The sequence below is a fragment of the Strix uralensis genome, chromosome 13 (assembly GCF_047716275.1).
Source record: "Strix uralensis isolate ZFMK-TIS-50842 chromosome 13, bStrUra1, whole genome shotgun sequence".
NCBI classification, from domain to species: domain Eukaryota; kingdom Metazoa; phylum Chordata; class Aves; order Strigiformes; family Strigidae; genus Strix; species Strix uralensis.
Window position 1 is genome coordinate 25,102,916 of NC_133984.1, and position 25,929 is coordinate 25,128,844.

General features: G+C 54.6%; 1 protein-coding gene across 1 annotated transcript in view; it reads left to right on the plus strand.

The window, feature by feature from the left end:
• Positions 1 to 25,529, plus strand: part of LOC141949124 (hydrocephalus-inducing protein homolog) — an 88,165-nt gene extending 62,636 nt beyond the window's left edge. Inside the window, exons 24-50 of the mRNA XM_074882356.1 lie at positions 4,094 to 4,121; positions 5,358 to 5,396; positions 6,096 to 6,305; positions 7,165 to 7,302; positions 8,987 to 9,164; positions 9,679 to 9,806; positions 10,480 to 10,613; positions 11,644 to 11,780; positions 12,630 to 12,757; positions 12,876 to 13,067; positions 13,458 to 13,607; positions 14,688 to 14,927; positions 15,146 to 15,314; positions 15,822 to 15,984; positions 16,711 to 16,856; positions 17,498 to 17,695; positions 18,826 to 18,893; positions 19,569 to 19,664; positions 19,966 to 20,149; positions 20,627 to 20,768; positions 22,049 to 22,214; positions 22,961 to 23,044; positions 23,135 to 23,566; positions 24,058 to 24,270; positions 24,676 to 24,878; positions 25,059 to 25,241; positions 25,461 to 25,529. Coding sequence (XP_074738457.1) covers positions 4,094 to 4,121; positions 5,358 to 5,396; positions 6,096 to 6,305; positions 7,165 to 7,302; positions 8,987 to 9,164; positions 9,679 to 9,806; positions 10,480 to 10,613; positions 11,644 to 11,780; positions 12,630 to 12,757; positions 12,876 to 13,067; positions 13,458 to 13,607; positions 14,688 to 14,927; positions 15,146 to 15,314; positions 15,822 to 15,984; positions 16,711 to 16,856; positions 17,498 to 17,695; positions 18,826 to 18,893; positions 19,569 to 19,664; positions 19,966 to 20,149; positions 20,627 to 20,768; positions 22,049 to 22,214; positions 22,961 to 23,044; positions 23,135 to 23,566; positions 24,058 to 24,270; positions 24,676 to 24,878; positions 25,059 to 25,241; positions 25,461 to 25,464 — 4,153 coding nt within the window. The 3' untranslated portion in view covers positions 25,465 to 25,529. The remainder of the gene's footprint in view (positions 1 to 4,093; positions 4,122 to 5,357; positions 5,397 to 6,095; positions 6,306 to 7,164; positions 7,303 to 8,986; positions 9,165 to 9,678; positions 9,807 to 10,479; positions 10,614 to 11,643; positions 11,781 to 12,629; positions 12,758 to 12,875; positions 13,068 to 13,457; positions 13,608 to 14,687; positions 14,928 to 15,145; positions 15,315 to 15,821; positions 15,985 to 16,710; positions 16,857 to 17,497; positions 17,696 to 18,825; positions 18,894 to 19,568; positions 19,665 to 19,965; positions 20,150 to 20,626; positions 20,769 to 22,048; positions 22,215 to 22,960; positions 23,045 to 23,134; positions 23,567 to 24,057; positions 24,271 to 24,675; positions 24,879 to 25,058; positions 25,242 to 25,460) is intronic.
• Positions 25,530 to 25,929: the final 400 nt, after the last annotated feature.

Genomic DNA, 25,929 nt, shown 5'->3' on the forward strand with positions numbered 1-25,929 from the left:
AATCCCGTGGGTAAGGTAGAAAAGGGCTGAGTCGTGATGGAAATGTGCTGCTGAATGCGGCCTTTAGCTCCGTGTGGTTTGGCAGCAGCAGAGAAGTGTTTTGCTTGGTGTAAGGGAGAAGTGGCCTCTTATTTCTTAGAGATGGAGTGTCTTGGCTCAAGGACTGGTGCCAGGCAGGCTTCACCTCTGGGGTGGCAGTGCGGCTGCTGTGAACAGCTGATGGAGAGTCTCTGTGCTTGTGGACAGAGACACTGGGGAGCTGGAGCAAGGGAGACCTGGAAATTTGCTGCCTGTTGCACCCAGAGAGAATGAAAAGTAAATAAAATGATTGCCAGGGAGGGGTTTGGAGCCAGGCGTAAGCGAGCATATGCTGTTACCAAGTCTATCTTAGAGACATAAACCTGCATACTAGGTGTGGCACAGTGATGCTTTATCGGGACAAAGGTTGCGGGGGTGATGATTTTCTGTTTGCAACATGTCTGTAAGCTTCTTTCTTCTCTGCTGTCACCATGTATCCTCCATCTCCGTGCCTTTTCCAGCACGGTGCTGCTCTTTTCCCAGCTCACGTGCTGGCGAGTCAGCCAGCCTACCCCAGGCCTGGGCATGGCACCTTCTGGTTGCGCTCCTGGGAGCCTGACTGCAGGTTTGAGACAGCTTCTGCTGCCCCAGGGCTTCTGACCGCCCATTACGCTGTCGCACACCTGGAGGACTTTCACCTGGGCCATTGCAGTGGAGGTTGGAGCCCAGAACAGCTGCGTGAGAATTGCTTTAACTATTCCTCTTGGGTTTTCTGAGGCTCAGCCTCCTCCTTTGCACAGGGTGACAGACCCTGAGAGCTGTCCTTCGCCTCGGGGACTGGGGAGCAGCCCCAGGCTGTTGGAGGAGCAGATTGAGGGTAGGGAAGGCGAAGGAGAAAGCATTGGTTGGGTGAAAAGTGCTGCACGTCCTACCCAAGGTGCTGTCGGGCAGCTGACTGTCTCAGGACAAAGTGTGGGAGGTGTCCCTGTGCCACCCATGCCCCGAGCAGGCTGCGGTGGGATGGGGGTTGCCTTCTGGTTTTGTAGCCGGTCAGCAAACGCTGTCTGGAAGGTGACGACGTCTTGCTCTGTCAGCAATGTTCAGCTAGCAAACCTGGGGAGCAGCTGACTTCTGTCTTTGCTTTCTGGACATCTTCATTACCCGGGGCACGCAGCGGGAACCCGAGGTATGTTTGCACTGCAAACAGCATCCTTCTCCCTGTAAATGATGTTACGCCCGTGCGGCCTGGATGACTCCTCCTTTAATTCCCTCTGGGCAGGAGGCTGCTGCTCAAGGCCGGTCTCTGCAGAGCTTCAATGTTTATGAAACAAAATGTTGATTTTTTTTTAAATTTTTCTGTTGTTCATGGGAACGGCTTGCTGTCATAGCCTGGATGAGGTAGAGCGAGAGCATCGTTTCAGGGACTGCTGCTGTTGCTTCCCCGTCATCTCTCTGGCAGAGCACTGAGTAGTGAAGCCACCAGATGAAATCTGGGGGGTAGGATGGGCTATTTATAGTCCTCTTTATTTGCTGACCTGCTGTCACTGCATGTGGCAATGAGGAGTACGGTGACAAAATTTTCCAGACCTTGTTTCTCGTAATTTCTCCAGCTGTTTCTCACCCTTCACTCTTTTCCTGCTTCCAGCAAGCTGTGCATCAAACAGCTTTCCTTAAGGGAAAATCCCTCTGAACGCACTGGCGTCGCTCTGCCCAAGAGTGCCGTCTCTAGTATCGCTGTGCTCTTTCCTGGTGCATCCCTGTCTTCAGAGGGTAGGTGAGAAATCTTTAAACTCTTAGGAGAAGAGGCTCAAGCCAAATTTGAATCTAGGTGCCAAATCTTCACATCTTTTTGGGTGTAAATCTGCACAGGGGATTTTTGTGCTGATTCATTCTAGTCCAAGGTGCTGCCTAGTGCAGAGGTGATGGAGAGCCCAGCTTCCCTGCTGGTCCCATCATCACCCCTGAGCTGGCTGCTGCTGAGACAGGGATTGGCAGCAAAAACCCTTCCAGAGAATGGGGATTTTGTCCTGCATGAGGCTGGACACTCACAAGACAGTGAAACTGGTGCTCATCCTTCTGTACAGCCACTCTTTCTCCCCGAGAGGCTGATATTGGGATGGTGGATGGGCAGGATGGGTTTTGGGTGGGTTTCAGATCTCTTGCTGCTGACTGACTGGTTTAAGGCAGACGAGGAGAATACCAGTCAGGGAGATCATTTCCCAAAACACCATCCTGTATTTGTTTTTCAGAAAGAGTGGGATCTGCCTGGCATGTGCCAGTGCTCTGTTTTCCTCTTGTATCACCGAGGAGACAAGAGACTGTCCCGGCATGGAGCAGAAGCAATGCTTGCTGTTCCTCTAAAAGCCAGAGCCAGTGTTTTGGTCCCACAATGGTTTCTTTGCCAATGTTTTCTTTGGCCACAGCCACCAGCTCCATGTGCTCTAGGTGAGGAGCCACTCCATGCTGTGATAGACTCTGTTAAATGAGCCTGTTATAAAAAAATCTTCTCTTATCCACCTGGTCCATCTCTTCATCCCTGAAAACAGCCACAGTGAGAAGACCTGCTGTTACTACTGCCATTGTAGCTGTGCAGGAGCATTGATTCATAGAATATCTCAAGTTGGAAGGGACCCATAAGGATCATCATTCCTAGATCTCTTGGGAGTTGTGAGGCACAGAGCCTCTAATCCAGAAATGGAAACCAGCCTTAAATGATGAGCTGCAAAGCTAGAGACAAATACTCATTTGGGAGCACGTCGTTAAAGGCACTGAGTTCCCGGCTGGGAATGAAGCACCCACATTGCTGTAAAAGATGGGCCTCGTTTGCCCTTGGGAACACTTGCAGATAGGCGTGGTGACAGGCAGGCATGGTTCCAGTGTGTCCCTCCATGGGGCATCAGAAGGGTGAACAGAGTTACTGTGAGCACCTGCTGCAATTTGAAACAGGGAATGTAGTCTGAGTCACTGGGAATGTTTGAAAATGTTAAACCGAACACTTTTTAGTGACACATGTTGGTCAAACTATCAACTCAGTCCTGTCAGTAAGATGAGCTGTTGAACTGCTTTGCTGAATCATTTGCCAAATTGGTCCTCAGATGGTTTGTGTTTAGAAGCTGCTGGGGAGGTGATCGTGCCGTTGGTAAGTGCCACATCGGTTATAGCCTTGTTTCAGCAGGGCTGCTGCCCTTTTAGCGCGAGGTGCGGTTGGAGCCGTTGTTTCACAACCAGGGAATACCGGTGGCACAGCAGGAGCTGAAGCTTGTCATCGGCGTTTGCTGTGTATTGATTAAAAATGACCAAAGCTTCCTTCCCCAGAGCACCAGTCGCTGCTGCTTCAGTGCTCCTCAGGGATCAATGGGCTGTTCAGTTGTGAGTCTCTGCCTGGAGTTGCTCAGCGTGTCTTTCCACGCTGCCCCGCGTGTGTGGGGGTGTCATGCCGGGCTCCGTGGGTGCCCCCGCACGGTGCTGGGCTCTGTCGGGGTTAGGGCACAGCAGGCTCCGGGCTCCATCCCTGCTCCTGCCTTACGGCGCTTGGAGAAAGCCTCGGGCATTGCTGCTTGCTTGTGCTGACCTGCAGCTGCGGGTGGGTGTCAGGGGAAATATTCCGGATTAGCACCTGGTAGAGCTGCAGAAGTTCTGGCTTTGGCCCTCTGGGTGGGGGAGGCACAGTCTGCAGCTGTGGGTGCTTTCAGGAGGGCACTGGTGGGTCTGCACTGGCTTGTTGCTGTCCGGATCTGCCCCTTTGTGTCTCAGGTTCACCTTTTTGCCCAGTTTGTGTGTCTCTTCCTTTCCTGCTGTGCTTTTTACCTCCCTACAAGGCTTTCACCTGTGTCCTCTTCCATTTCTCCTTGCAGCCAGTTGCCAGCTGCCTGCGCTGCCGCTATACCAGCATCATCCCTAGGCAGCCCCATATGCTGACCTGCTCCATCCTGGTTTCGGAGCTGCTGGGTCAGACCCGTTACTGAGTTCACAGCACCAGTGCCCACCCGGGGGCCACATCCTGCTGAGGAGCTGTTCGTGCAGGCTTCCCTCCCTCCCACTGCAGGTCCACAATCAAAGTTATGTTATTTTCCAGGTTCAGCCCTCCAGTACCTAAATTTTTCATCAAACCCCAACCATCAAAGGAGGAGGGAGCCTGGTCCAAGCGCTCGGTGTCTGCAGGGAGCAGCTGCAGGGATGGAGGTGTGGAGGAACCAGCCAAAGCCCTAGGAGCCGCAGGGGATCCTGCCCAAGAGCCAGCAGATGCAGATGACTCCCTGGAAGCAAAGGTAGATTTTCTTGTACACCTACCGCTTGCATTGCCTCCCCCAGCTTGCCACCAAAAAGCCATGCTTGTGCCAATCCCCCTTTTTGCTGCCCTGCTGTCATGTGCCCTGAGGGCAGGCTGGGCAGCAGGGCCAGTGGCTGGACACGGGGCTTCTGGGGAGGGAGAAATCAGATAGTTTTGCTTGGAGAAGCCCACTCAGATCCTACGGACCTATGCTGAGTTTGGGTTTTTTTGGCTTGTTTTTACACTGTAAAATGAGGCTTTTATCTGCACCATGATGTGAAGGCCTCCAGTTTCCTTCCTGTATCAAGCTGTGCCAAGTACTGTGATCTCCATGTACCACCTTCTCAACCCCAGCTGGAGCCGCCTGTTTTTATGTCTCTGCCTTCACCCGAGACCTGCAGTATTGCAGAGATGGCCACAGAGCTGTCTTTGATAAAATGAGACTTTGCAAAGTCATTGTCTCTTCCTCCTGGCATGGAAAATGGCCTTTGGTCTGCTGACCTTCCTGGTGAACCTCGGTGCTTTGGAGCTTGATGTCCGTGCTAGTGGGAACTGGTGCCTTGTTCTGCATTGTGTGGGACAGAGGCTGCTCCTGGGGCAAAAAAAAGGATGCAGGAAAGCATGGGAAGTTCTGAAAGCACTGGCGTTGGCGTTAAGTTCAAGGAGAGGGGTTGCATCTGCTCACATCCAAATACCGGTCATTTTAACATTATAACGGCACATTTTTTCTGAATCAGGAGAAATGATACCCTGTAGACGTAAAGAATAGTGTGGCTGAATGTTTTCGGATAGAAGGGTGGAATCATCTTTATTTCCTGCTTTGTTGCCATGTATGCACAAATAAACAAAAGAAATTCAAGTAGATATGGCTAAGTAGGATCCAAAAGTGCTTCAAAGGATATGTCTGGATTGCAGCTCATCTTCCTGCAGCAGAGTGGTCTCACCCAGACCAGCCAGCTGCTCACTGCAGCCCACGGTGCTTGTTTTCCAGCTCCTGCCATCCACTGCTGCGGAGCTGGAAGGTGCTGTGGAGACTCAGAGCCTGGTGGGGATCAACAAACTGATGCAGCTTGTGGAGGCAGAGCCCGTCATCTTGGGAATGGAGGAGGTAAGTGGGAATCCATCTTGTGCCACGTTTCCAGTGTGGCAAGCAGTTATGTAGCTCCCCCCCCTCCCACTGGTGGCCCTCGATGCTGCTCGCAGAGTGGCCTCACGTCCCTCCAAGCCCATCGCACAGCGCTGCTGAAGCAACTGGTCACTGGAGAGGCCACGCAGGACATGTCGTAGGGTTGACCTGTGCAGCAGCTATGGAGGGCATTATTCATCTTTTTGCTAATCAAGGGGTCAACAGGAAATTTCTGCAGTAGCTTTTGCTGTAGCATCTTGAGAGAGCGCAGCATGCAAATCGGAGAGAGCGAAAAGCATCAGGAGTCAGATGAGCTGGGCTGGAGTCCTCCCCCCCAGCTCTAAGGGCTTTCACCTCCGAATACTGTGTTTCTCTTAAGGCAGTAAAAGGTGCTTTTAAAGGCAAGTTCTGCAGTGAAGAGAATTTCTTGCTGCCAGGAGACAGCCCAAATTACTTTAATATGTAGTGTATTAATTAATGCGTTAGTGAGTATGGGAGAAGATTTTTCCCGTGGCCCCTCCACTGGTAAGTGGAATGGATACAGGATGAGATTAGGGTGATTTTGCCTGTGTTTGAGGAAGAGCCCCCTCCAGCCACGTCTGTACTTCACTCCAAGCCATGGCTGCTCTTCTGCATCAATTTCCATGCTCGACATCTTGATCTCTCCTCGCCTACCTCCAGGTTTTCGATGTCCTGCCGCTCTACGGTGTGCTGCAGCCAGGCGAGAGCCAGCGGGTCATGTTCACCTTCTTTGGCCACACAAATATCGTCGCCCGTGTCATGGCGCTGTGCAGGGTGGAGGGAGGCCCGACCTACGAGATCATGCTGAGTGGGGAGGCTTCGCTCATCAGCTACCTCCTAGACGTCACGGAGATCGACTGCGGGCTGCAGGTACCGCACGCTTCTCTTGGCAGAGGTCCTTGTCGTGAAACCATCACCGGCGGGTTGCCACCCACCTAGGGCTAGGGCTCTCTCCCCTTCCCAACTACTTTGTTGGCTCTATGGCTTGAAAGTACAACCTTGGAGTGGTATATCCTGCATTCAAGCTGTTTTTAATGGCCATCTCCACCCCTCTCCAGCTGGGAATTCCTCCTCCTCAAGGTAACTAACACCGCCTCCTGGGGCAGGCAGGGTCCCAGTGGTGATCTCCAGAGGGACGTGCCCCAAGACATACATCTGCTGATCCGCTCCTAAAGCCTGAGGTCCAAGGAGGTGCTCTCTTTTGATGTTCTTGATTAATCAGCAAAATAAACCAGGGAGGAAGTTAACTTGGGCTTCCCAGTCACTGTAGCTGGAAAGAATGTCCTAGAATAATCCCCACTTTACTTCTTTTTGGTTAAAAACCCCACAGATATTTCCAGCTGTTGCCCTGTCTCCCATTTTGCTGTCACTGCAGGTGCTTTTTCTTCTGCAATGTCTTGATGCCACCTCCTTTGTTCCAGCTGGGTGTGAGATGACACCATGAGGTGCAGAGAGCTTGTCTCCTCCTTGGTTTCCTTATGACTGATCTCTGTGGTTGGCACTGCCCCTCTGCATGCCGCCATCAGTATCTGTTCCTGTGTAGGGCTAAGGGGTGCCCTGTGGTGGTGGCTTCCCCAGGTTAACCTGGGAGACTCAAGTGCCCGTACCTCCTCTGCCTCTGCTTTTCTCCTGTGTTGAGTTCATTTGCTCGCATCCCAATGAAAGCAGAAGGAGGTTCCCAGTATCAGGCCTGTGCCTTCAGCTTCCCACTCCTCTGTCCTCTCTTCAGCTGTTTAACAAAGTCACCGAAGCAGAGGTCACCCTGCAGAACAGCGGGAAGATGGGATTCACCTACGTGGTGCTAAGGCCCAGCGCGGGCACCGCAGACAGCCCTCTGCCCGGCGTGCCCCTGGTCCTGCCCAGCACGGTGAGTATGGAGGTGGCGTGAGTGATTGACCCTGGCTCTGGGTCAGGCTGCCCAGGAGGGGGTTGTAGGGGAAAAAAACAAAATTAAAAAAAAAGAAAACAACCCACAAAAGCAGACAGGGGAGACAGGGCTGTAAGCAGCTGCTGCTGGGGGGCAGGGAGGGTCAAGCAAGCGTGGTCCTAATCGACGCCTTCACGGCCTTTGCCGGCGGGTGACCCTGCTGTCACACAGCAGCCACCGGCCGGAGGCACCAGCGCTTTGGGGGCTCTGGGGACCCCAACTGCTGAGTGCTCCGGCTGTGCGGGCACTGGGGCTGGACTGTGCCGGCTCTCCTGAGAGTCACCTTTCCCAGGGTGTGTGGTTGGACAGGGCTTACTCCTTGTCCCTGCCTGTAGCCCACCCTGCCAGCCCCCTGCCAGCACTGAGCGGGACTTAAATGCTCTCACTTGGGCATGAAGCTGCTTTGCCAGAAATTGTAGCAGCCCCTGTACCGGTCCCCCACTCCCCCAGCTTTGCTGCTCCGCAGCAGCTTTGTGGGGCAGTGAGGGGGCCAGGCAGGAGCAGGGCTGGAACAGTGAGGAGAGGAGTGTGCAGCATCCCACCATCCCAACTTCTCAGTCCTGTGTGGCTGTCTTTGGGCTGGAGCAGCATTCCTGTCTAGTCCCTTTTTGTAGTGGGAAGAGGAAGCCAAAGGTGTTCACATTTCCTCATGCCTGTCTCCTACAAGGGGTGACACACTGATGCCCTCTTGCTGAGAGCTTCCAAAGACCCAGCTCTGCTCGGACCCGCGCAGTCAGTTGCTGTGACAGCCCCATTGGCGCTGGCAGCTTGGCAGGGCTGGCTTTCGCTGCAGCTGTGTTCTGCGCTGCACCAGGGGCTCAGGGGACCAAGTGGCAGGATCTGTCCCACTCAGCAGCTTCTCCCTACAGCATGAAGGGGAGTGAGGAGCCGAGGGTCCAGCCCAGTGTGCAGAGGGCAAGCCGAGGAAAGCTGTGGCTGTGTCCCTCACCCAGGGCTCTGTTGCTGTCTGCTTGCATTTGCTCTCAGCCTGGCTGGCGGGAGCCTAGCCTGGGGCTCAGGCAGCCTTTCTGGAAGCCCGGAGAGGAGGTGCCCTTCCTGGCAACACCTTTCCTAGATCTCGTCCTAGTCTCTGCTCCTGCCTTTCCAGAGATGCATGTTTGCAGGTCACCATGAGCCTGGGTAGGCTCACGCACCCCCGGTGTAACTGCACAGGCAGGAGGTGTTTGGCTGGGATCATTATAAGGGGTCAGACCCTTCAACACCAGCCTGGGAACCGCTGATGTGCTGTGGCAGGAGCTGCTGGCCATGCTGAGAGTGTGGGCACTTCACTTATTTTGCATAGTGGCTGGTAAAAGAGCTTTTATTTCTTCAGTCTGGCTCTTGCTAGCAGAGGGTAAACACCGCTAGGGGCAGAGCTGTGCTCATGCTGAGCAAGGGGTGGTCTGTGGGTCTGTCCTGGGGGAATGCATCCCTATGAGCCCTCTGAAGGACCTGGTGTAGGAGACTTCAGCTTCTGGGTACAAGAAAGCTAGAAGGCGATGTTGTCTGATACTTTCTTATATATGACAACCTGCCTTCTCTTCTCAGCATATCTGTCGTCTGAGCCATCCCTCCACCAAACCCTCTTTGGTTCATTCCCTTCCTCTTCTCCCACACCCTGCAGGGTTACATTGGACCTGGCCAGGAGCAAGTCCTGAAAGTCTATTACCTGCCAGGAGTGCCTGGAGCCTTCTGCAGGACTTTCCAGATCCAAGTGGGTCACCTAGAACCAGAAGAAATCTCCCTGAAAGGAGAGGGGAGCTTTCCCAGGATCTACTTGGACCTGCCCAGGAACATCAAAGGTGAGCACGGCCTGTCTGCTCCCCAGGAGGGTCCCCTGTTTCTCCCCCATGTCAGATGCCCGTAGGGCAGCTCACACCTGCCTCCATCGAGCCTGGAGGTTTCAGGGCTGTCAGACCAACACTCAACCCCCTGGTTGCTTCCTGAGGCTCTGGCAGATGAGCCTGCGTGGGCTTTGCCCCATGAACCATCCTGCAGAGCTTGCCAGCATGTGTCGGAGTCCTGGGAAGGTGGTGGCTGGACAGAAATGCTCGGGAAAGCTGAGCACAGGCTGGCAGGGATTTTGGCAGGATTGGATTTGGGTCACATTGCAGGGGATGAGATGCTCCTATGTGGGGAGGAAGATGGGTGGGAATGAACATCAGGGTTGATAGAGGAAACGCAGCATCTACTTTCCATACATTGCTTGAGGAGGGTGTTTCTGGGAGAGGCCAGAATCGGGGAAGTGGGGCTTCCCAGCTTAAATGGGAATAGCGCTGTGCCACGCTTCTATTTGTGGATGTTTTCTTCCTTCAGGAAATGAAAAATATGAGAAGGTCCTCAAGGAGGTGATAGAAAAGATGGAAGACAGCCAGAGAGAGGAAGCAGTTGTTCTGGGGGAGGCTGTGGCCACGGAGCCACCCCCAGATCCCTTGGACGCCGTGGTGAGAATGGCTGCTGCCCCGTTTGACGCGTGCCACCCTCCCCCGGTGTCATTTGGTCCCCTGCTGCCCGCAGCAGGCTTCCCGGTGCCCTGCTGGCACTTGGGACCTCCCTGCCCAACCTGCCCATGATCCTGCATCAGCTCAGCATTGCCCCCGGGGCTGCCCCAGGGAGAGATCCTGAAGACCCTGCTCAAGTGATTGAATTTATGGTACTTTGGGATGGAGATGTAGGTCATCACTGGGGTATTTGCTGCTCACAACCCAAGCCCTGCCAGGTTTACAGAGCTTAATAGCAGCAGCCTGACTGTGCCCTGGGACTGTGCTGCCAGGGCTGACCTCTAAGAGACAGCAGTGTTATTGTGGCTCCCTTTACAAGAGAGCTTTTGTCCGAGCTGCTTTGGCACTGGCTGGGGGCAGGCAAAGACTTGGAGCTCTGGAAGGTTCCTGGCTTGTCTGTCTGTTTGTCTGGCCAGATCAGCTTTTGTAACAGTGACTGGGCAGGCGAAGATACTGGAGTTCATTGCCCTTGAGATGAGGCCCTGGCTAAGAGAGCAGGAGGTGTCACAGACACTGAGCAGCGAGACAGAAGGACCCCATCACCCCTCTCAACACAAGCAGGGGGGAGCCTTGGGAAGGACCGTTGCTAACCAGCCTCTGCCTTTCCTTCCCTCAGCTGGACCCTCGGCTGCAGATGCAGATGGAGCAGATGCTGATGGAGGAACATGCCCTGGAGCAGCAGAAAGCTCTCACCTCTGGTCCCCCAGAGGCCACTGCCTTTGACCAGCACGCTCGTCGGAGGCTTCTCAAGTTAGTAGGGCCTCCTGTACCCTATCTCCAGGTGCCCCAAGGGTAACACCCAGCAGTGCACCCCTGCTCCTGAGAGGTCCTTGTGTCTGCAGAGCTGGGGATAGTGGGGACTTCAGAAAGGGCCTGATCCTGGTAGCTTTGACATGCTCCCTGTGAGCAGCTGAGTGTCCTCACTTCCACAGAGCCACCCTGAGCTTTGGAGGTACTCAGCTCCCCACAGGCGCTGGGTCCTGCTCTTAGGGCTGAGGGGGTCCAGTGCAGAGCATCAAGCCCTTCAGAGAGCACCAACACCATCCCTGCTGACCAGCTCTGAAAGAGGCAACTCAAAGCTGGCATCTTTGTTCCAGCTAACAGACCACACTGAGCAAAAAGAGTAGGGAACACCCTTGACAAACCCTAAATCAGGTGGCTTGGATGCTGGTGGGACTGCAGGGCTTGCCTCGGTACCTTCCCTCTGCTCCTTCATGAGGAGGCACGGGCACGGTAGGCTCCAGTTCAGGAAGATGCTCTGCAAAACAGATCACGTATGTGCTTTCCCGAGTGTGATTGCTCTGGAAAAGGACCCTCCCGTGAATCTTGTAGGTGATGATTACTGCATTTGTTGGTGCTGCTTTAGGGACAGATCTGGTTGCAGAGCAGTGAAGATTTCCTGTGCAGGCGAGTCTTATGACAAGGTCCTGAAGCCGTTTCAGGCTGGGGCTGTACACCAGGCTTAGCAGTTTCATTGAGACCAGTGGAGGTCCACTGGACTTACCTACTTTCTGCTTTCTGTAGCAGAGGAGCTGTGACCAGTATTCATTTTAAACTACTTTTCTTTTAAGGTCCCACTGGTAGCTGATAAAACCTAGGTCCTATGCTCCTCGTGACTTACCAAAGTCTTATTACCAGGTGGTCAGACCTTGGGTTTCATGGGCTTGAGTTGAGTTTTTACAGCAGTGAATCCAGAAATACTCACTTTGTTTGCATCTTCCATGCTCCTGGAAATGTAGCCAGGCTGTGGTTTAAGGACTGTCCTTACTCCTCCTTTCAGAGCTGAGCTGCCCGAATACCTCCTGGACTTTGGGTACGTGATTCTCGGTAACACCCCCACGCACGTCATGAGGATCACCAACACCGGGCAGTTCCCTGTGTCCTTCCGCGCTGATAGACGGGTCCTGCATGACACAGGTAACCAGTGCTGGAGAGACTTCACGTGGGCTTGAAGGAGCTGTCTCTGACAGATTAGCTTAAGCCACTGGACATGGGGAGTTTTTTTGAGTGCTTGTATGTATAACTTTTTCCTCCTTGGGACCCTCTGCCTGGTGCTTTAGAGCCTGAGTTCTCCTGGCCAGCAGTGCTCAGAGACCCGGCCTGCCCGTGCCTGCCCTAACACTTCCCTGCAGGGGCTGGATGGGCTGATCACCTTGGTCACCTCTCAGCATCTTCTGCTCTTGGCTACCATGAGCATCACCTGATGGGCACTCCATGGGCTTGTGTTGCAAACAGATGGACGCTTTGTGGTTTGGAAGTGCTTTGTTTAAAATTCATAATGCCATTAGCACTTCTGTTCAGCCTCTATAGAGAAGACAGCCTGTGAGGCCCTCTGTTGTATCAAAACAGGCTTTTGAAACAGGCCTTGACGTAAGGCTGCAGTACCAGCAAACGGTGACTCGCTGTGTCTGAAGGGTGATCAGGTGCCTCCTCTAAATTGTTTTTCAGGGAGCACCATGGCATGGGGGAATCTTAGTTGGAAATTCTCCTTTGGAGAGGTCTGTGCATCCTTCCCTGGGATGCCTAGTGAAGGAATGGTTGGAGCTCCTCAACTGAGATGTTTCCTTTTTACCCTGTGGGTCTTGGATTCTGGCTGTGAAAGCCCTTTCTCCTTGTGTGGTGACAAGGGAGAAGGAGTGGCAGTCTTCTCCACAGGTACAAAGGGGTCCTTTGCAGAGCTGCCAGACAGGACATATGGCTTCAACGTGCTTGTGACACGTTCATGTCGACTGTGTATCTCAGCTGCTTTATTTTCATCTGTTCAAGGTTTCAGTGTGGATCTGGACCACGTGAAGCACCTGCTCTGCTGCGAGACCAAGATGTTTGAAGTGCGCTTCGACCCACAGAGCGCCAACCTGCCCCTGGGAGAGGTGGACGTGCTCCTGCCCATCAAGGTACCTACGGTGTGCTTCCTCACCCCGCTGTGCCCGTGCACCTCTCGGGGCAGGTGGAGAGTCGGTGACAGAGCAGATGTCACCGGGGCTCTCAGCTGGATGCTCTGTCCTTCCCTAGGTAGCAGGAGGCCCCACATTCCACGTCCGCCTCCATGCCAGCGTGGCCATGCCATCCCTCTGCGTCTCCAGGGACAGACTGGAGTTCTCCACTCTCCAGTGTGGGCAGTGCCAGGAAGAAACTGTCCAGCTCCACAATCAGCAACAGGTCCCCTGTAACTGGCTCATCACTATCAATGAGCCTGTTAAGAAGGTAAAGCACAGACAGTGTGTAACACATAACTTCTCGGTTGGGTTTTCTTTGCCTCTCTTGCCCTTTCTGCCCCTGTGGCTGCGTGAGCACTTGGGCTACAGCTCATCTGAGAAGGCTTCGGGTACAGAGCAAGGCTGGCTCACCTGGACCTGTGCATTAGCTGGTGCTTCACTTCTCTGTCAGGTTCCCCCGTTCCTCCTCTTCTGAGGATGGTGCCTCCCCATCTGCCTGCCCTGCCTGTTCTCCCTCCAGTTCTAGGCCAGAGGTGGCCTCGGCTGGTTTGGCTGTGGGTGCCCTCAGCACCATGACGGTGTCTCAGAGCACTGCAGGAACTGAGGGTCTGTCCTCACAGACCAAGGAGACCTCACACAATTGTTTTTTTGTTCTCAGGTGGACAGACATTGGCTAGCGAGGAGGCGTCAGAAGGTGCCCCAGAAGTTGAAGGCCCAGCCCTGTGTCTTCGAGGCGCTGCCCTCGGCTGGAGCCCTCGCTCCAGGACAGCGCTGCAACGTGCGAGTCAGGTTTTCACCCACAGAAGAGGTGAGATCAGCGAGTGTCACCCCCAAGAGGTCTGGCAGGGCAGTGTGGTAACGAGAGCCCAGCACAGGGAGGAGGAGACGGCGTCTGCCTCCACAGAGAGCTTTCTGCAAGCCCTGTACCCACTGTGCCTCAGTTTCCCCTGCAGCACACTCTTCTGAGAGGGGCTTTGAAATCCCCTGGGGAGCTTGCTTAGCATCAGGGAACGGTGGGGTGGCTGCCTCTCGGCGCATGGGGGGAAATCTGCCTGTTTGCCCTCATCTCCCCCTTGCATGGGCCTGTTTGAGGCTGCAACGCCCTGGTGCAGAGCAGCTGGCGCGCTCGCAGGGGATAACCCTGGAAGGGCCAATCTAGGCAAGTCCTGCTGCTGGTACCAGCAGACAAAACAGCCACCAGGCACCTTCCTGGGCACGGCAGGACAGTCGCCTGGAGTGGTGTGCTGCCAGCAGTCCCTGTGGCTCTGGCCCAGCCTGCCTGCATGTTCCCAGGCAGTCTGGGAGTCAGCTGAAATGATGGGGAGTTCCCAAAGGCAGTTTGCCTGTGGCCACCGTGACTTGGAAACTGGCAGTGGGTAACAGGATGGACACAAGTGCTTCCGTGCCTGGAAACAGTCCCAGGGATGTTTTAATTGCTGTAGAGGTGTAACCATCTTGTGTCTGGCTTTGACCAGAGCCAAACACTGAGCAGAGAAGACGACCCTTATTTCTAGCCAGTGCGAGCTCATCTGCCTCATTCATCGAGCTGATGTTTGCCTGATGCAGCAGTGCCAGGACTGTGTCTGGGCAACATAACCCTGAGGACCTTTCTCATGAGCATCACACTCCCTCGTGACTAGGTCAAAACATCTGATAGTGCATTTTATATTCATCTGACACCCAAATATCCAGTTACACTTCACACCAGGATTCATCCCAGTTACTCAGAGCCAGAATGCAGATGCTGTAGCCCCTGCTGGAAGTAAATATCTGTTTTCCATTCCCCTTAGAGGTACTGGTGACACCCCTGCCTTGGGGCAAAAGTTGAACTTGAGGCCCTGTCAGCTGGGACTTCATGGAGGAGTTTTCTGTGCTTCTCTCTTTTCAGAAGTCCTACCGAAGTGAGCTGAAGATTAACATTTTCCAGAGCAGCCAGCACCTCCAGCTGCAGGTCTCGGGGCGTGGGCTGGAGCCACAGCTGGAGTTCAGCCCCCCAGTGCTCGAGCTGGGACCGTTGCTGCCATACAGCTGTGGAGCAGAGGGGACGGTGGTGGTGAAGAACCCATGCGAGTTCCCCATCGAGTTTTACTCACTGGAGTTCGACCAGCAGTACCTTGCTGAGGAGCAGGTGAGAGGGAAGGTCTGGTCCCCATGTGCACGGTCCCGTAGCTTCACAGTGCTCCAGCATTCCTAGGTTCCTGCCAGGGAGATGGAGACAGTCCCCAGGGCAAAGTCTGGTGGCATTTCAGGGTTAGCCAGCTCTGCTGGCAGACTGTGGAGGGGCTTGTATAGTCCGTGTTGTTAGAAACACGTCCTGCATATGGCTTCTTTTCCCTACATGCACAGATCCTGCAGACGCTTAAAGACTATGATTGCCGCAACACCTTATTGCTGCCTCCGCGTGCCCCGGGTGAGAAGCTGCCCCCTGAGGTGCTGGAATATTATCAGGACCAGAAGAGGCTGCAGGATGAGCAGACGAAGTCCAAGACTGGGGAACCAGCAGACCAGGACAACGGTGAGGGTTTGGCATTGGCTGTCCTGAGTGTGTACACAGCGGGGAGTCCAGCCTGCATGCCCCGAGCTCTCCATGGGAAGCCCAGGCTTTTAGCAGCCACCCATTCCCCAGCTTGGTGGAGGAATTCCAGCGTGAAGGTCTGTGGCTTGTAACACGCATCCCCTACCAGCCCTGAGTGCAGCCAAAGCAAGCTCATATCTGCCTACCATGGACCGGGGAGATAATCATGTTGTCCTCTTGTGTCCCCTAACTACAAAAAATAGGATTGGATGAGTTCTTCAGCCAGCAGGACCAGGTCTAATACCACCAGCTATCTTATATTTGCTCCTTCCCAGCACCAAAAGCACAAACTCAAAATCCCCCCGAGGGCAGAGACAGCCTGGACAGACTTCTCCTTGGGAAACTTTCCATCTTTTGCACGTGGCCGTGCAAAGTGGCAAATGGCAAAGAACAGATTGCCTGGCCATGTCCACCCTCTTCTTCCCTCCCCGTGTCCTTCCTCCTCAGCAAACTTTGAAGATGTCCAGTCTCTGTCAGATCAAGGAAGAAAGTCCTCTGCTGGGATCATTCACACTGTCTCATCCCAGAGCTCATTCACTTTCCCCTCCGTGTTTGATGAGAGCCAGTCCAACAAGGTGGACTCTAAATCTGAATGCGGAGGAGGTGGAAGGTGTTGAGAAAAGACAGGGGATGGGTAATGTTGCAGACAGGGCAGGGACAAGTGAGAGGCCAGAGAGGTTCTCCCCAGTTTTGCCAAATGAGCACCTTTTCCCCCGGGAGCTGCTGGGATCAGGATGATGCTGTTCCCTTTCCTAGGCAGGGCAGCGCGCTCTCTGTCCTGCGTGACACTGCAAGCCGAGATGGCTTTTGGTGACCTCCTAAGGGCAAAGGTGGGAGCTCTTTGCAAATGCTGTTATGGTGAATTCAGAGCCCAGCTACATCTCCTGGTATAATACTCCTAAAGCATCCAGCTTTTGGATAATCGCTTGATCCGCAAATGGAGCCTCTCCCTTGGGACAGTGTAAAATGCCTGGTTCTGCCTGTCCCCCCCTTACTCAGCAGGACCTGGGACCAAACTCCCATGAGGACCATGTTGACAGGGCATGGGAGATTTGGCCCAGTCCTTTTAGGTATTGCCAAATGCTTGCTCTTTCCTCTTTCTGCCACCCCATTTCCTATACTCTGAACAGGCACCTTGACCACCATCTAGGACAGACCCTGATCTGCACAAGCCTAAAGGAGAGGCATAGTGAGACCTCGGTGTGGTGTTGGTTTCAGCAGAGTCTTCTCTCCCAGGATCTGAGGGGATGGGGAGGATGATCAGGATCATAGGTAGGCAGGAGGCTGACTGTTCTATCTGGTTCTGCACAGCAGAGCATCGGCGGAGCATCACCAGCAGCAAGGCGGCCGCGGGAGAACTGGCCGACAGCCCTGTCTATAGGGCCATCGCCCGCCACCTTGGCATCGATATCTCTGCAGAGGGGCGCGCGGCCCGAAACCGCAGAGGGATCGTTGTCATCATCCATGGGGCACCCCTGACAGGTAGGTGAGCCGCAGCCCGTGGCTGCAAGGAGGGGGGAAGCAGGAGAGACACATCCTGGTGGGCCGTGGTGCTTGGTTGACCTGTTGAAGCAAAGCGAGGTAAGCCGCAGCTCTGCTGGTACATGAAATGGTCCCAGGCCTTCACCAGCTGGGGCAAGGGCTGTGGCTCACCCTGTGTCCACACAGCTAGGCTATCGTTCCCCCACACAGGGTGGCCATGTCCCCGTTGCTTCGTGGGAGCACAGTGCCTAGTGCCCATGTAGCCTCATGGGAGCAGTCCCTCGCCCACGCTGACCCCCAGACCGTGCCCAGACGTTGTTTGAGGCAGCGCCGGCCAGCACAGGCTGGCGAACACTCTGAGTGGTGGCGGGACAGGGCTCAAAACAATGTTCTGGCCCAGGGTTGAGGTCACCATGAGGGACAAAGTGCTCAGCTGGATGTGAGGTGGACGTGATCCTCCTGGCTCTAGAGGACAACGCTTCTAGCCATGCTCAACTACCTCCCTCACGGTCTCCCCTAAAGGGGCACTTGATTTCCGACTGTCCTTGAAACTTTGAAATCCTGTCTGGGGACTTTCTAGAGCCTGTCCCTGGAAATGCTTCACGTGCAAGTGTCACCAAGCAGTCTTCCTCTCTCTCAAGGAAAGACAGCGACAGCGGTTGCCCTGTCCAAATATTACGGCGCTGCCTGCTTGTCCATCGACACCGTGGTGAGAGAAGCCATCTCGGACAGGAGAAGCTCAGCAGGGCTGCGCGCCCGGGAGCTGTGCATCAGGGCTGCCATCAAGCAGAGCTGCAAGGAGGCAGAGGATGCTGGTAAGGAGAAATGCTGGACCCAGAGCAGCGCTTCAGAAACCCACCATGACCATCCACTTCTGCTTGCTCCAGAGAGGAAGGCTGACAGCCCTTGGGTCTCCTAGGGAACATGAGTGCAGCATGTAGAAATGCAAAGCCATTTCGTAAAGCATCTCATGTTATTAAAAAAATAATCTCTGTTTTAAGGGCTCAGACAGGGGCACTTTTACTGCCTCTGGGCTTCTCAGCCCATACTCCTTTTCCTAGGAGTGGTGAAGCACACTTGTATTTTTCTCAGGGTTTTTTTATATTTCCTCAAAGCTGAATCCAGCTGGCTCCTTGTGGCCATCAGGCAGAACTGCTGCCCACTTTAACAACGAAGCAGCCCTCTGAAGCTGCTCATTAAGTACTAGACAACTGACTCTGAGTGTGGCTTCAGAAACATGAGAGGAAGGGAAGAATAACCTCCCAGAGTTTCAGATGAGACATGCTGCAGATGAGCTCTTTTCTCCAGAGGTTTTCCTATACACACTGTCAGGTCACGCAGCTCGTGCATGTGGTGCTGTTCTCCACCTGAGACCAGAGACTTTTAGAAAACCTGGTTGGGCAGTTGGTGCCCCGCGCTCTGCAGGGTGAGGCCAGACCCTGGTTCTGGTGGGGGAAGTTTTGCATTGCTCAGCTTTGAACCTGGTTGGGTTGGGAGCTGATGGAAGGAAGAAGGATCTGGGCCCCAGGTGGGGTTATCCCATGCAGAGGATTTAGCTCCAGTGGAGATGGGGGATGCAGCTGGGGCAGGGCTGCATGTTACCATCTCCATGTGAGAATGCAGGATGGGTGCAAGGTACAGAAATGATGCTCCTGGATAGTGGAGCCTTGGCTTGATCCATAGGGGAGCTACTGTGCAGCGTCACCTGCGTGCACATTTGTGAGGAGGGACGCAGAGCTGTGCCTTAAAAACTCTCTGGCTTTAAAATCCAGTATCAGATGGTGTGCTTTACCATGCTAATAAGAGAAGCAGGGCAGGAGCTGCTTCTGGAGATGGGTGCTGCTAGTGCCCAGCAGGCTGGGGAACAATGGCCGTGTCCCTGCCAGGGCGCTGGGCTGTGCCCGTTGGGGTGGAAGGTGCCTGCTTGCTCCCCACTGAGCGTCTGTCCCCTCCACAGGTCACAACGCAGATGCGTCCCTCAGCCTGCAGTTCAGCACCAAGGCCAAGCACAGCCTAGACATGAGACGGTCCAGCTCTGTGGACAAACTCAGCCTGCGGTCCAGCTCTGTGGGCAAACTCAGCCTGCGGTCCGTCAGGTCCCGAGGCCAGGTGAGCGCTGCAGCGGGCAAGAAGAAGACAGATGGCCCCACCCCCCAATCCCAGAAACAGCATCTGATGGATCTGACAGGCTCCCAGGTGAAGCACGATCTGCACTGGTTAATGCCTGGGACCTTTCTGTTGCCTCTGAGAAGTGAAGGAGCCGCTTCCAGTGGAGGCTCTGCATCACCCAGAGCCTGGTGCAGGGGTGTATAGTGCAGAGAGCCAGCTGGGCAGGCTGGGCATGGCTCGGGGTGGGAATGAAACCCTGTGCTCTGGCAGAAAAACTCTGCGGCATCTTAACAGATTGTTGGCAAAGTGCAGTCCTGGCTAACGTGGCTGCAGCGGTGGGCAAAGCTGCGGGATGCTGCGCTGGGGGCTTGCGAGCTTGGGTCTCTGCTGGCCATGGATGCACCCTCCTGCGTGGTCCCCTGGAGCTGCTGGCCTGCAGTTTTGTTCTAGTCTCCTGCTAGTGAGAAACCCCAGCTCCAAGCCCAGCAGTTGGAATTGTTTGGGGGTTTCCAAAGTGGTTGATTTTTCTTGTGGTGTTCAACATTGCAGGGCTCATCAAGTTCTCACCACTCTCCCCTTCCCTGCGTTCCTGCGCAGCGAGAGCTGAGCATCAGTGGCAGCACATCAGGAGAGCTGGGCTTTAGGAGCTGCGTGCTGCCCGAGGACCTGCTGGTGGCCATCCTCTCTGAAAGGCTGCAGGTACGTGGGGTGGGGGCAAATGGTACGTTCTTGCTACAGGGAGACAGGCAGCGAGGTACAATTCAGAGAGGAGGAGGGCTGTGCCTGCTCTTGGAGGAGTCCTGGGCTGCGTGCAGGGATCCGTGGGTGAAGCTGCAGATGACATAAATTGGCAGAGCATGGGGAAAGATCAGAGCTTGTCTGAGCTGCTGCACTTGGAACTGTGATGGCTGGTGATCTCTGACATCAGGCTTTAGTGACTAGCTGAGAGCCCAATGCGTGCGACAGCTGACTTTCTCTTCCTTTTTGACTTTATCTGCAGCTGAGTGACTGCTACCAGGGAGTGGTGTTTGATGGCCTGGAGACCCCCTTTGCACGCAACACAGCATCTGCTCTCCTCTGCCTGCTCAAAGCTGTCAGAAATCGGCCTCACATCTATTTTGTGAACCTGTTCCAGGATTATGCTTCTTGGAAAGCCAGGGAGATGGCCGCAAAAGAGCAGGAAGGTGAGACTCTTCATCTCCATAACTCTGAAATCTTCTCTCTCAAGCCCTCAGCCTTACCCGTGTGTATCTGGGTTACCAGCAGAACTTGTAAGAGATGTTTTTATTAATCCTTCCACCTTCTGCCTCGGTGTAGCCAGCACTCAGCTCACAGTTGCTTAAAATACAGCAATGCTGAGGCTGACCTCAGTCTCTAACATTAAAGCTTGGGCACAAGTGCAAGCTGTTGTGGCTCAATAACTAATCACTGGCCAGCTGTCCACAGTGCTGGTGCATGTGAGCCAGGCAAGGCATGGGAACTCACTGACCAGCGACAGTTTGGGGCTTATCTGAATTCTGAAGCAGGGATGTGAGCTCACCAGTATCTCCTGGCAGGATGACAGGCTGGGTCAGGACAGAGTTGTGAATCCTGGCAGCTCACCCAGAGCAGCAAGCTCTGCTTGCAGGCACTGATGGTTTCTTCTCTGGTCTGTGCTGAAGGACGGGAGCGGGAAGAAGCTGCCAGGAGGGAGAAAGCACGTCTCTGGGAGATGGAAGAGGACGAGTATGATGCCCTCACCGAGGAGGAGAAAATTCACTTTGATAACAGTATACTGCAAGTCAAGCGTGAGAGGAAGAAAAGGTCTGTAAGCCTTCTATGGGTGCCTCCCCAGGATAGTGTCCCCAAAGGGTTTCCCTGCTCCGGAGACCTTGATTGTGCTCAGAGGGGTTACCAAGGCCAAAAGCATTAATTACCAGCAGCACAAGGATTGCCAGTTCCACCTCCCTGGTTCCCAGCAGAGGAGGGACCTTCCTCCGGTGAGATGAGAACATCTTCTCTCCGTTTTAGCGGTGAGCCCTTCAGCTTCAACACTGGCTGCAGGGAGCTGGGCTCTGTGCTTCCCTTGCCACTGTGCTTACCAGTGTCTCTAAGTTAATTATGTTCATTCTCATCTTCATCGCCCTTCTTCACGAAACCAGAGGGGTTGTGGTGTGGGTTGGTGTGAGGCGCAGCTGTGCTGGCTTGGTTTGGATCCCAGTCCTGCCGTAGGTGAGGCCCTTGCACTGCTGAGCTCCCAGGGTTTTCCTTACTGAGTGACACCAGCCACAAAAGCTGGTGTCTCTTAGGCTCACCTTCAGCTGCAGCAGCAGGTGAGCCTGGGAGAAGCTCTGATCCAGCAAAGCAGCCCTGTTCAAGAGGATACACAGGATAAGCTTAAGCCTCTATTAACCCCTGCCTGAAACTTGGGGAGGGACTTGCTTAAAGCGAGCCTGTGTTTCAGCACTTCTTTCAGCCCCAGCTGAAGTTTGTTTCCCTGGGAGGAGATCACTAGGGCTGAGTCAGACTGTGATTTCCAGGACAGGCAGCACAAGTTTCCCATGGTCCCAGCTGGGTTCCAGCAGGAAGCCTGGTTGTTTGGAGCCTGTTTTGCAGGAGGGCAGTTACTGCAGCCTTTGCTTTCTGATTGGTATGGCTAGTCTCACTAAGGAGCAGGCTGTGCCCAGGGAGAAGGGCTGCATAAGCCAAGTATTGGTGCAGGGATAAGCAGGTGTTAGTGATTGGTGAGCTGGTTTAGTGATTTGTGAGCTGGATATTGAGAGCTTCAGGCTCCAGTGTGGAGCAATGGTGGATCAGTCTTTGGCAGCATGCTGGAGGTGTCCAGGTGGACCTTATTGGAGAAGTAGTGCAATTTAGACCTTGTGACAGCAAAGCCTAGATTTGGCAGGCCCTGGAGGTCCCCTCCCACTTCCCTCACTTTGGATGTCCCAGCCTCCCCAGGTTGAGGGAAGTCCACAGAGCTGGTCTAACAGTTGTGCCTGGCCTTAGGGTCAGTGAATGAAGTGTGGGACCAGCTGGGATTGCAGCGAGCCCAGATTTCTGGCGGTGACTCTCGGGGATGTTTTCTGTTTGTCTTGCTGAAGGGAGATGGAGCGGCTGGCTCGAGAGCTTGAGGAAAAGCAGCGGTGGGAGCTAGAACGCTTGAGGGAGGAAGAATTGCTGAAGAAGTTGTCTAAGTGGGCCAAGAGAAAGCTTGGAAAAGACAAAGAAAATGCTTCAAGGAAGAAAAGCCAGCCTGGAGTCAGACAGGTGGGTGGTTGTGTTTATAGAGATGAGTGAAAGCCCTGGGGACCCTCCTGCTGAGCCGTACCATTCCTGGCGAAGCCAGCAGCCCCCCGCAGTGCTGGGGGTGGGTACCTGGCCGTCAGCAACACACGGGGCTGTGCTGGGAAACAGCAGCCAGTGTTTGATCGTGCTGCTGCTTCACCAGGGGTATTTTCACATGGGTTTGTTGGGTAGAGCTGTTCTTCTAGGGTCGTGGTGCCTTTGAGTCATGGCTTCACATAACTCCAAGCCCTAGATAGTTTTAGTCCAGCATTTCTCCCCATTCTGCATGTGACTTACACCTCTGAGCCATGACCTGCCTGGGATGTGGTCTTTTGCTACCTGACTGGCAGGAGATACCACCAGGTATTCATTAGCAGCCAGACTTCCCAAAGTGTCAGCCAGACACAGGGATGGATGCTCAGCACACCAGAAACGTGCCCGGAGGACTGCACAGGAGTAAGGAGGTGTCTTAAGTTCCCTGTTTGGGTTGGGGAAGCTGTTCTGTTTCTCAGCTGGTTTGCAGGACTCCTCATCAGTCTGGCGCTGGGGAGTTTAGTTTCAGTTGAGCTCAACTGGGTACCAGCTGCGTTCTGAATTGGGATTTGTAGAGCACCTAGCACAGGTCTCAGATGAGGCGTGGGGTGCTATTGCAAAGATCGCCGCTGTCCTACAGCATTTGAGTTGGTGCTTTGAAATGCTCACCGCTTTGTCCTGCTCCTCCTGCCCAGAACACGAACGCATCCGCTAGCAACACCAGCGCATCCACCGGCAACCTGTCCGATGTCACCAAGGGGGGAGAGAAGAAGGGATCTGCAAAGGAGCACGCAGACTCTCTTGCAAGTGACAAGGAAGATAAGAAAAAGCAGAGCAAGGCTCCCCCGACAGATGCCTGCCCCCTGGAGGTTGTGCAACCTGCAGACCCAGAACAGGGGGAAACCAAAACCGAGGCGCAGAGTGACAGCGAGAAGAACTTGGCCCTGAGGTTTAAAATCTACGAGGCATCGCAGAGGGATGTCACGCATATTTTGTCATCCTGGGACAGGGCTCAGGGTATCCTGCTGTCCCCTCTGAACCAAGAGGTGGTGCAGCACCAAGTACAAGGCCAGCGCCGGCATTTATCCAGGCAGGGGAGCCGGCAGGACAGAGAGAATGAGCATCTGGAAAAACTGAAGGCTCTTGAGGACTCCGAGTTATCTGGGCTGGAAGGGGAAGGTGCGGAAGGGTCAGCCAGAGGCCAGGACGTTGGGGTGCCCTGCTTGGACATCCAGGTGCTGAGCTCTGCAGATGTGACTGGGGCGATCCTGGAGAGCGGCAAGCTGCCAGCGGCAGAGCAGGTAAAGCCCTTGTGAGGCTCAGATGCTGAGCCTGCCGTGGTCTGGGCCCTGGTGCATTGTGTCCCACCAGGTGACAACAGCACATACCCTTGTCCAGGCCACTGATGATGTTCCACGATGGCTTCACAGCAGCCACGTGGCTGGGGAAGTTCTTGCCATCCCCCAGATGGGTGGGAAGAGGGAGGGCTCTCTGTTGGAACATCCTCTCTGTTTGGAGAGTTTCCCAGTCTGGAAATCATTAAAAATGGTCCCAGGGCAGGGCAACTCCTGGTCATTGTTTCCTTCAGCTGAGTCACTCAGAGTTGAGGTTTCTCTCTAGGTCCCACTTGTAGGTCCTGGCACTGCTCTGGAGCCTGCCCACCCCACTGTGCACAAAAAAGCACTGTACTCCATCTAAATAAAAAAACCCATTGCCAAAAGCTGAGTGCCTTTCAGGAAGTGTGAGGATGAAGGCCACGGGAGTATAAACAGGGTTTTCTCTTATGCTTTAGATCCTGGATGACCTGGGACTGGGTCCCTCGGGGCCTCCCATTCCACCTACTGCTTTTTACTCTGTGATCCGCTACCCGGAGAAGCGGATGGTCCCTGCAGCAGGAGAAGCCCTCGAGCACTTCGCCTTTGTGGTGCCAGAAAGTGCCACTGCAGAAGAAGGAAAGAAGGAAACCAGAAGTTTCTTGGATGTCCCCGTTGTGCCTGCAGTGAAGGTGCCAGGGCAGGGGCCAGGCTGGGTGGGGGCATGGGGGGCAGGTGGGATGGAAGAGGATCACTGTGGAAGGGCAGTGAAGACATGACGGGGCCCCGTGTCTGCAGGCATCCCTCCTGTCTGTTTAAAAGAGACAGCTCTGCTTGAGACATAGGGCAGTTCTGTGAGATGAGAGAAAAAAAAATCAGCTAAAACCTTCAACTTCCCTTGAGGAGAGGGTCCTGGGGAGGGAGGGGTGTTGTTGGCGAAACAAAGTCCCATAAGGAAGACCAAATCCATGGGCAGAGGGGGTTGGTGGTTTATTCTCCCTCCTGTCTGTTACCAAACCTGCAGCTTTCTCTCCAGGATGGGGGTGTCTCGGGGCAGGTCTCACCTCTCTCCCTTTCCTCTCTCCCTTGGTGTGAAGGTGTCAGAGGAGCAGGTCACGCCAAGCGGGGGCCAGTCGGGGAAGGAGAAAGCCGCGGGCAGGCGGAAGGCTGTGAGGCAGAAGCGGAGCTCCAGCCGGGGCAGGAGAGGTCACCAGGCGCCGGGCACGGGAGCACCCACGCAGCCCCCCGACGCGCACCAAAGCGACGTGGACAGGGTCCCATCCCGGGGGAAATACGTCAGGTGAGCTGTGAGGGAGGAGGTGATCCCTCTGCTTCACGTCCATCTTGCCAAACGGGCTCCATCATCCCCAGCCCCGCAGGGACCCTCTGCCGGTGCCTCCACGGGATGGCGAGTCCATGAGCCTCCTCCTTCTCCCATTTGCTCGTTAGCAATGTCTGAAGCCTCCTCTTTAATTGCCAGGCTGAGCAGCTGCCGGTGGATAGTGCCTGCCCACGGGGAGGTGGAACTGAAGGTCCAGTTCAGCTCCACGGTGCCGGGGCAGTTTGACCAGACGCTGCATTTTGAGGTCCTGGGGACAAAGCGACTGTACCAGGTGCACTGCAGGGGTACCTGCCTGTATCCCACCGTCAGCCAGGACCCACGGTAAGGCTGGGGCGTGGGAGCCTCCCCCACTGCTCCCCCCTGAGCTCAGAGCCAGGGCTGCCTCTTGTGCCCCAGTGACCTTCTGGCTTGGGCAGAGCATGCGGCCTGAGCCGCCCAGTATCTCTTCCATGCTTGGAGCTGGGAACCAGTACTGGTACTATGGGAGACCTCGGCTGGTCTGAGGGATCAGAATGTAAGTTTGATATTGACCTTGAGCAGATAACCACGTACCCTGAAGAGGCGTGAACGTCCTGAGAGGAGCTGCGTAAACAAGAGTAAGGAACTGCCTGACCGCAAGGAGAGGAAGGGTATCGAGGTTGCAGCAGAGAACTCATCCAACCATGAACTGTTAGTCTGTAATTAAACCAATCAGATATGGACACGTACTCTTCATAAAGTTATAAAAAGGCTTGTTAGAACAATAAAGTAGCCACGTTTGCACAATTCGGTGTTTGTCGTGTCCGTCTCAATAACGACAGTGGGGGGCACTGGGATGGTTACTGGGACATACTGCAGGGCACTGGGACATACTGGGATATATTGGGGAGCACTAGAAGAGTCACTGGCACATAGTGGGGGGCACTGGGAGGGTCCCTAAGATGTACTGGGGGGCACTGGGACATACTGGGGCACACTGAGGGGGTTACCGGGATGTATTGCAGGGCACTGGGACATACTGGGATAATTG